This window comes from Urocitellus parryii, chromosome 4 (genome assembly GCF_045843805.1).
Source record: "Urocitellus parryii isolate mUroPar1 chromosome 4, mUroPar1.hap1, whole genome shotgun sequence".
Classification (NCBI taxonomy): Eukaryota; Metazoa; Chordata; class Mammalia; order Rodentia; family Sciuridae; genus Urocitellus; species Urocitellus parryii.
In genome coordinates, this window is record NC_135534.1 from 163,104,801 (window position 1) to 163,115,542 (window position 10,742).

Below are 10,742 nucleotides of genomic sequence, written 5' to 3' on the forward strand. Positions count from 1 at the left end.
GCTTTTTTAGTTTCTTTTTAATTCATTTCTGCTCTTATCTTCATTGTCTCTCTTCCTCTACTCACTGTGGGGGCTTCCTTTGCCTTTCTGTTACTAGTTTATTGAGGTTAAAAGGTGGTTTCATCATTTGAGATCTTTCTTTTTTCCCTTATGTAGGTATTGATCCCATCAGCATCACTCTTAGAACTGGTTTTGCTGCATTCCATGTTTTGGTATGTTCATTTCCCAATTTTGTTTGCTTTCAGGTACTTTCTAATTTCTCCTTTGATTTATTTTTGACTCACTACTTATTCAGGAGGGAGTCATTTAATTTCCAATTTTTTTTCTGGTTGTATTTGGAAATAATACTGATATGATATGATTGTAATCTTAAATTTATTCAGACTTGTTTTGTAGCCTACTATATCTATTCTAGAGTAAGTTGTATATTCAGTTTGGAAGAATGGGTTTCTGCTGTAGGATGGAAAGTTCTGTTAATGTATGTTAGTTAAGATCATTAAGTCTGAAGTGTAGCTCCACTCCAATATTGCCTCATTTTCTATCTGAATGATTTATCTGTTGTCCAAAGTGGTACAGAAATTGCTATTACATTATAACCTGTTTTTATCTTCAGATTCATTCATACTTTCTTTGTATATTTTGGTGTTCTGATGTTGGATGTATATGTTTTTGCAATTGTCAAATACTCTTAATGAATTTACCCCTTTAACATTGCGTAAGGACATTCCTTGTGTTATGATACTGTTTCTGATGTAAGTACAACTACCTATGTTCTCTTTTGGTCAGTGTCAGTGTGGAATATCTTTTCCATCCCTTTGCCTTCATTCCTTATGTGTCCTTAGAGCTGAAGTCTCTTGCAGACAGCATACTGTTGGGCATTTTAGAAGAATCTGTTCAGACACTCTCTATTTTTGATTGGAATGTTTAGTCCATTGGCATTTATACTAATGATTGGTAGGTAAGGGCTTACTATTGCTATTGTGTTAATTTCTTTCTGATTGTTTGTTAGTTTCTTCATTCCTTTCTTCCTGTATTATTATGTCCTTTAGTGATTTGATGATTTTGAAGTGGTGTGCTTTCATTCCTTTCTCTTGATATTTTGTATACAGAGAACAATGGTTTGCTTTGTAGTAATCATAAAAGTTACATAGAATATCTTATAATTGCAGAAGTCTGTTAAAAACTGACAACTTGATTCAATTTTGTATAGAAGCAGTATGTTTAATCCTCCTGTTACAGTGTATGTTTTCGATGTTATACTTTTTATAATGGGTATCCATAAACAAATATTTGTAGCTGTAGTTACTTAAAGTTATTAAAACTTTAAAATTTTCCCCTTTATAACAGAGTTACAAGTGACTTACACACACAATAACATTATTAGGTTAATTACACTGCTGATCTTTATAGTGAGTTGGTCAAATCAATGGAGCCGCCCAATCTTGAACTTTAAACCTCTAGAACTGCCAGCTAAATAGATCTCTTTTCTTTAAAAAGTAGCCTACTTCAAGAATTTTGTTGACAGTAATAAAAATGGACTAATGTATCACGCAAATGTTTATTATGAGGATTATTCAGAGAACAGTGTATAGTAAGTGTTCAAGAATTAGTAACAATACTACAACAACTACTACTACTACAGCTTCCACTTCTGTGGCTTTTCTCTTATCATAGGATGAACTCTGATTGCCATTTTAGCATGGGAGGATCAGAGACTACTAGATGTGGCCCAAGGAGAAGGCCCACTGCTGCACCAGGGGAGGTCAACTCTAAATGAGCTCACAAGTCGTCCTTAATGGGCAAGTCCTAATCACCAGACTCCCTGGATTGTTCTCCCTCTGAGTAGAAAGGATTGATCTCTGAAACACCTTGCATTGGTCTTTGTGTTGTGAGCCACTGATGATTCCAGACTTCTCTTAAGATGCTTTTCAAAATGGAGTTTCCCCAAGAAATTACTCAGTCACTGACATAAAAAGACATTCATAAGTGAAACAGCTGCAAGATCATTTTCTTTTTTAAAAAAACTCATTATTTTAGAATCTACTTTTTCCTAGAACTTAGGAAAAAGCTAAATGCCTTTTATGAGCTCACATGAAAATGCCATAATGTAAGAATAAAACCCACAGAAGAGGCAGAATGGCCTTGACACTTGGTGGTTGATTGTTCCTCTTTGGTGTAGATTGGTCTATTACAAGAGAACACATGTTTGGCAGTGGAAAATTGGAAAACCACACAAAGAAAAAGGGGGAAATCAGCCTTTAGTGTCAAAATCTAACAAAATAAATGAGTATTATGATGTTGCTATACTTTTTTTAAAATAAATTTTCTCTCTTTATCATTACATACCTGTTTCTCATAGGACCTTATATACTTTATAATACAAACAAATTTGGGCTTTGAATTGACATAGGCATGATAATTGTAAGCATTTATATTGTATGTGGGATAATCACTATACATGTTTATAATGTGTAATGATTTAAACAGAGTAACTAGTACTTTCACCATTATTAGTCAGTTTTTGAATACCATAACAAACACCCTTGATAATTAACTTTTAACGTTCTGGTGGTTGCAGTCCATGATTAATTGGTCTATTGCTTTGGGTGCCTGACAGTGCAAGGTGTCACCACAGGAGAGCTTCATCTGCCAAACCCGACCACCTCATATCCAGGGAGTAAAAGGGAGTGAGGAGGGGCCAGGGTTCCAAAATGCTCTTCAAGGACCCACCAGCTGTGATCTTCAAACCTACCACTGGAGGACACCTCCAAAAGCCTCCACCACCTCCCTTTGGCAGCTCCCTAGGGATCAAGCTTTAACATATGGCATGGAGGGGACATTTAACAGTCAGACTATGCCACCATCTCCTTAAACAGTGTCATGTTTTTGAGTTGGGAATTGTCAAACTCTTCTCTTCCAGTTCTTTTAAAATATCTAATAAGTTGTTATGAACCAGAGTCACCTCCTGTAAGTGCTGTAGACACTAGGACTTACTCTCCTCTATAACTGTGTTTCCTAATGACACCAATAATGTGTGTTTGTTTTAGAAAAAATTAAATGTGAATAAAATAAGAGATATATTAAACAGAGGAAGGGTTTTTAAATTTCTCAAACAAAATGTACTGAGTGATTAAGATTCCTCATGTCTCTTTTATCCTGGAGAAAACCCTATGTGATTGGGATCAGGGGAGACAGGAGGGAAGGAAAAAGGAGGTCCTGAGGTGAGAGATGCATCCAGTTATGCTGTGTGCCTGTATGAATATGGTATAATGAATCCCACTATTATGCATCAATACAATGCACATAAAAAATTTGTCTACTAAAAATTACAAAATTTCTAAAGTTACAAGTAAAAAGGGAAAGGTTTTTCTTTCAAGCCACATTCTCACCCCTGTCAGCATTGTCACTGCAAGTGACTACTATTAATATTTGAGTGAATGTAGCTGTTGAAAAAGATGACATGCATGTGTCAGCATATGTATTCATGTAAATTTGTGTTTGTGTGTGTCTTTCAGTTAATTTATAAAACAAATAATATTATCATTTCAATTATTTTATAGATAATATATTATATGTAATATATAATAATTATGACAATAAATTATACTATATGATATATATTACATTGTACAGATATTATATGATTTAATTATATATTTCATATATTTGTTTTATGCTATATATTAATGAATATTATATTATATATTTCATAAATCATACTCATTTCATTAAACATATTTGTGACATAAGTGTATATCAGCTGTTTCCATTTTAATGGTTCAATAATATTCCTTTCTGTCTGTACTATGGTATTGCTTAACCACTTCTTTCCTGATAGATAATTGTATCTATTATTATGACATTGCTGCAATGGTCATTTATAGATATTGTGTGTGTTATACACTCACACACACGTCTGCAGGGACAGCCATAGGTAAATTTCTAGCCATAATACTGCAAATTAAAAGGATTTCATTGCTTAAACATTTAAATTATCTTGCCAAGTTCCACCTGGCCTCCCCTGAGCAAGTTAGTGCTTTCCTACAGTATAGTAGTCTCAGGGCAGTCAGACCCCTCACATGGTGGGTAACAACTTCAAGAGCAAGGATGTAAGCCAACAAAATGGAAGACATGCCACTATTTCAGACACAGTTGGTTTGAAACTTTCTCTTCCCTGCACTATTCCAAGGTCTCTCAGAACTCCCCCAGACCCTCTCACATGAAACTACTATTGCAATAGGCAAAAAACCAATCCAGCTGCTGTTCTATGAGTGGTTTTTCAGTTAATAACTCTTAGCTATTTGGGGGCTTCTTTGTTTCCTCTCAAGTCCCTTCTCCTCCTTTTCTTGAGAAATTACTGAAACTATACAATATTAGAAATTCTCACAGTTTGTATATCTTTTCCCTAATATACATTATATAGAGTAATCAGGAGTTTAAATAAAAAGGGTTTTAGAAACTCTTAAGAATGCAATAAGAAGAAAATGACATAGTAAAAATGAAAGGGAGAACTGAAAATGGGAAATTCCTCTGAAACAGAGAGGACCATCCCATATAAACAGCCCATCCCCATGGAGCCAGGACATTCACATTGCAGACCTTTGCAGTCTGTGCAACCTTGCATAGATTGTAGGCAGTGCTGTTCTGGTTGTCATCATGAACAACAGGTGCATCCTCCAACTGGCTCTCCTGTTGTGCTTCTCCACCACAGCTCTTTCCCTCAGTTACAACCTGCTTCGACTCCAACAGTTAAACAGCAGTGAGGAATGTCAGAAGCTCCTAAAGCAGTTGAATGGAAGGCCTGCAGACTGCCTCAGTGACAGGATGGACTTCAAGATCCCCAAGGAGATCAAACATCCACAGCAGTTCCAGAAGGAGCACGCTGCCTTTGTCATCTATGAGATGCTCAAGGACATCTTTCATGTATTAGAAAGAGGCTACACTAACCCTGGCTGGAATGAGACCGTTTTCAAAGACCTCCGTGCTAAACTCAATCATCAGATGGACCTCCTGAACAGAATAGTGGTCGGGAAACTAGGGGAGGAAAACAAAACCTTGGCATATTCCAGCCCCATTATGCGTCTGAAGAGTTACTATGCAAGGATCCTGACGTACCTGGAGGCCAAGGAGTACAGCAGCTGTGCCTGGACAGTCGTCAGAGAGGAACTCTCCCGGAACTTCTCCTTCATTAACAGACTTACAGACAAATTCCAATACTGAAGATGGCCCAGTAGGCACCACGTCTGGACCAGACAATGAGATCAGGCATTTTTCAACCAGCAGAGGCTCATTCAGTGACAGACAGCAAATGGGGTGCCTTGAAAAGAAATAGAGGTTTTTAACTTTTTAAATTAATTTATGAATTAAGTTATTTTATTCTTTATTTAAGTATTTATGTTGGAAAATAAATTATTTATGATGCAAAAATCCATGTGGCAGTTTCAATTTCAACTTGATTTATAGAAGCCCTATGTTCACATATTCAGAACCCCTCTTAGATGCTCTTTGTAAAATGTGCCTGTAAAGTAGTAGAGTTTCTAGCTTATGCCAGAATTTAAAATCCTGACATTTAAATTCCCCTGAGAAATTTATATTCCAAAGAAGCACATGTAATACACTAGGTACTACATAATAAGGGGATCTGAATCTTCTGGGGCAATAAATGTGCGGTTGAAGCATTTGGATTGGAGGGGAATGGGTATGCAAAGGAGTTGGGAGTGGAACCTGGGGTGCCCACAGCTTCTGCTCTGTGCTCCAGGCTCTATGGTCGTGAAGTTAGAATTTAGCACTCCGGTGAACCAAACGAATATGCTAGCTCCTGTAGTCAACCTAAGCCCTTCCTTGTCTGGGGCGTGCTCTGTTCCTGTGTACCCTCAAGATTGAGGGTGAGTTACTTCCAGGACACTTATGAAGTACCTTGATTTTGGTCCTCATACTAGTCAAAAATTATGGAATCTGAGGGTTTCTGTCAGTTTCCAAGGAAAGGGAATAGAGGGAGGGGGACCTTCTTTCTACTCTAGCCATCTGTCTAGTTTTGTTTCCATGTTTCTCAAAAACCAACTCTGCTCCTGGCCTCCCAGCTTGGTCAGACAGAATTCTGGGAATATCTTATGTAGTTTTCCTGGTTCTCTGTATCTCTGAAGCCACACACTCCTCAAAGCAACAATCCAAGACAGGTGCACAAGATTAAATCCAATTTTTAAGCCAGGCTAAAAGGCAGGAATCATAGGTGAAAAGAAATTCAAAGGAACTGAAGGCACCAATTTCCCAGTGCTTGCACTGGGATAATGAAACTTTCCAAGGAATTCTGGGTTACCTGTCCAGCATATGCCCACTGGCTAGGTTTTGGTCTTCAGACTGACTTCATGGAACTTGGGCTATTTTAGCTATTACTGTCATTTGCAGCTGCCATTTACTCAGAGATTCTAATGAAACAGGCACTGGGCTGAGCACCTATGTACATATTTCAATTTGATCCTCTTCACATACCCCCTTATATAAGCAGTTTGCCTACATAGTAGATACCTATTCTACATTTTTCCATTTTACAGGAGAGGAAACTAAATATCAGAAAGCCTTAGTAATCAGCAAATTTCACAAAACTTTTGAGTAGGCGTTTATAAAAGTTTTATTCGAAACTATGCATTTGTTCTGAGAGCAGCATGAAAATCAGATTCTTGAAAAGAGTAAGACTTCAGGGGAAGAAATCTGAGAGCAGGTCCAGGGTAGTTACTATTAAGGTGAGGAGGAGCTCAGGGCTCCCCCTTCCTACTCAAGGTGGTAACACATCAGCTGTACAAAAAATGTGCCAATCTGGTGGGCCTGCAGCCATTAACTCAAACTAGTCTGGTCCTCCGTAAAAAAGTCAACCTTCCCCCTTCTTCCAACTGCCGACATCAGCTTTTCCGAAAGCTGGGGTGAAGAAGGGTTATCTTCTGCTATGGTACAGATACAAGAGCACCATTTAGAAATACAAAGTCTCTGCTGTGTCTAGAGCAGTCAGGAGGAAGCTGAGGAAGTCGCTGCAGTGGGACTCAGCAGCCCACTACCTTCTCTGGCCATGTAGGTACCCTGGACCAGAAACTGGTTGGTTTATGAAAAGCATGTTCTTCCTGTGTGCATTGACTAAAAGGACAAGGGAGGCTTCTGCAAAATTTAAGTACTGTGTCAAATTGGAGGCACCAGATCACCCACCTAGATCACTGGCATAGGATAAAGGATGCCATAATTTAATTCCAGCAAGAATGAGGAAGAGGATCCCTAAGGTAACATTTACATATGTTATAAGGTAAGTATGGATGAGGGCTAACCCTCCTCCATTCTGCTTTCCTCCCTGGGTGAAAGTACCATCTCATCCTGACCAGAATCTGAGACAGTGCACCTGTCTGATCTGCCACTTTACAGCTTCCAGAACTATGAGCCAATGTAAGATCCTTTTCTGTATTAATTGTTGTACATAGTTGTAGCTAGAGAAAATAGACCAAGAGAGCATGGTTTTGAGTGTTGGCTTGTTCTGAGGAGAAAGAGAGAGAGAAAGTCCCTGGATGATCTGGAACTGCAATACTCCTCAGATTAAGGCAGTGGTGACTCCCTGGTGGGGATGAAGACGGGCTTTTCAGAACAGGTTGCCTCTTGAACAAGTTGAAATTGTGTGCACTGATGTGATGAAATTTCTTCCATCTTCTCAAAACCTTCAATGAAGAAAAGGTTTTTTTTTTTTTTTTTTGTTTTTTGTTTTTTGTACTAGGGATTGAATCCAGGATTGCTTTGCCACTGGGTAACAGCGCATTTTCAATTTTTATTTTCAGACAGTGTTTTACTTAAGGTCTCACTGAGTTGCAGAACATGTGATTCCCCTGCCTCAGTGGCTGGGATTACAGGTGTGTACCACACTCCTGACAGGTAAATCCTCATGTGTGTAGCATTTTTGTGCAGGAATCAGAGCAAGTGTCCTGGTCCATGATTTAAAGAGTATGTGGAATCAACTGGATGGTGGCCAGACCTTTACGGTGAGCCAAATTTTCAGGATCAGACAGCAGAGCAATGACAACAGAGCTGCCTTCCCCCTTCTTACTTTGTACCTCAGGACTCCATGGAAATAATGCAGAGAATGCTGGACTTCTATGGAGCAAGATTAGTGGTGGAGCCACCTTATCCAGCCTTTAAGTGATAAGAAGACCCAGCCAAACAAATGGGCCAAATGCAAATATATACGTGTTGCCTAAATATATGGAGATCTACTTTATCTTCTAGATGAAGTGCAATAACAGCATGCATGTGTATTTTTGCAGTTAATAATGCTGATGTGGAGGCAGTTTATGGAACATTAGACACTTTCACTCTGAAGGAAATGAACAGTATGCCACAGAGTAGGAGAAAATATTTGCAAGTCACATATCTGGTAAAGTACTTGTAACTATTGATATATGTTTTAAATGCTTTGAAAACAAAATTATAAAAAATGAAACCAAGAAAAATAGGTAAAATATTTAGATGGATATGATATCAAACTAGAAACATGACCATTATATTATTATATATGTGGAGATGGTAGAACCTTCGTCAGAAATCATGGTAGTTTAGGACAGATAATGAATATAAAATGGCATGTTATTACAGAGGAGCCCATGACAGTGTGGGGATCTTGTGTATCCACCACCCTTTCTGAGGAAAGCCCACCAGCATGGTGGCTGAGTCTATGATGAAGCATGGGAGGTGGCCCAGCAGAGATGACAGGACCCTCATCCATCTGGATTTCTGTCTTGACTGTTGTGGTTGTGAGACATGGAGAGAGCATGGTGACAGGTTAGAAGATTCCTGGCGTCCAGATCCCAAATCTCAACCACTGTAAGCATTTTCTCTAAATCGGTCATAATGATGTTTGTGGAGCTTAAAATAAAGAATCATTTTGTTCTCAATATTAATTGTTGATTTTAAACATTAGTTTGCCTCTAATCTCCTTGAGTATTTTGTTTAAAACAAACTCCAACATTGTACTGAGAGTGGCAGTAGAACATTCTTCTAATTTAGTAGGATCAAGTTAATGACATAACTTATTTTTGACTTGATGGTGAGTACTCCAGAAACTTGGTCATATCAAACATTTATTACCAAATCAGAAACTTTGCTTCAATTGAAATTTGGTCTGAAAATCCTGTTTATCTTTATAACTCTGTATTGCAGGCTCTTAAAAAACCAAAAATGTATCATATAAATGATATCCTTCAACAACTAACTTAGGAAGTTTTAGAAAATGAAGCCCATATTTACATGTCACAGAGCTGATAAAGAATATATATATATATATATATATATATATATATATATATATATATGAATTCTTAAAACTCAGAAAACAGCAAGTAACCCCAAAGACTGAGAAATTGTATTAAAAAATGTTTCACCCAAAGAGAGAGACGGATAGCAAGTAGGACAGGACAAAATATGATCATTATGATGCATCAGGGCAGTGCAAATAAACCACAAGTTGACACAACAACATATTTATTGGACTGGCTATAGGTAAAAATCCTTGTCGTGGAACTTTGGCATGATTGTGAAGCAATTGGAAGGTTTATAACCTGCTGCTGAAATTAAATAATCATTCAACTAGTTTGGAAAACCATTTTAAACTTGATTAGGAAGGCAAAACCTATACCCACCATATGACTCTGCAAGTCCATTCCCAAGAGAAAAGGAAGCACGTATCTATGGACAGATTTGCATATGAATGTTCTAGGAGCTTTATTTGGAATAGTCTGAAATTGGAAACAATTCAATGTCCATCAGGAGTGAATGACTGAAGAAATCATAGCATATCCACATGACAGAACACTAATCAGTGACTGAAAGCTATCAATCGTGATACACAAGCATAGGGATGATTATACTGAGGATAAGAAGACGGACCAAAAAGGAGTGAATTCTGTAATATCCCATTTTGAACAAATTCCTGATATATAAAAAGGAAAACTAATCTATAATGACAGAATGAATACTAGTATTTATGGGGAAACAGAGCCTCTGGTATTTAGAAATGAGATGGTCAGTGTTTACAAAGGGACACAGCAAGATTTTTAAGGTGACATGGCCATATTTAGTAACTTTTTGGTGGTGATGGTAAGGTGAAGGTCAGGGCATTCAGAAATGCCTTTATTAAGGTATATACTCAGTGTGTTCCCTAATAAAGACATATATACAGAGCAAGATCTTCAGAGAAGTTGAAGACAAAAGTTAATGTTCATTCACCCTATATGGACAGCAGCTTCTCCAAGAGATGGTGCAACCTACAATCACAGTGACTCCAGAGAAGGCCGGCCTCAGCAACTAAGCAAGGTCTGAAGCATTGTAGTGAGAACTGTCTCAAAATAAAAATAAAAAGTTCTGTGGATGTGGATTAGTGCTAAAGCGCCTCTGGATTCAATCCCAGGAATATCATCTAGAAGAAAAATTTAACAGAAGTTTAATTTGGAAAAATAATTCTAAAAGGGGGCCTGGGGGCAGGGCAGAGGAAATAATAATGAAAAAAAAATGGTTGGAAAACACTTTTCTTAACACATGTAGTGAATGTGTAAAGGAAAGTAAAAAGAGAAGTAGAAAATACTGGGGTGACGTTCAGAAAATTGAAAGCATATTGGTTCCTATTTAAGGCATAGTAACAAGTCAAGGGCTTCAGAGAACTTAGAGGCAAAGGTGCAAGACCACCCATCTCAAGCAGCCCAGCAGCATCTGCAAGATCCCCA

General features: G+C 37.8%; 1 protein-coding gene across 1 annotated transcript; it reads left to right on the forward strand.

Annotated features, from left to right (window-relative positions):
* The first annotated feature begins 4,656 nt into the window (after positions 1-4,656).
* On the forward strand, positions 4,657-5,220 carry LOC144254333 (interferon beta-like). The gene has a single exon (XM_077797339.1). The coding sequence runs from the start codon at positions 4,657-4,659 to the stop codon at positions 5,218-5,220; it is 564 nt and encodes a 187-aa protein (XP_077653465.1).
* Positions 5,221-10,742: the final 5,522 nt, after the last annotated feature.

Bases quoted from the DNA above. Each gene is read 5' to 3' on its own strand.
- LOC144254333 (XM_077797339.1), top strand. From the start codon at position 4,657: ATGAACAACAGGTGCATCCTCCAACTGGCTCTCCTGTTGTGCTTCTCC.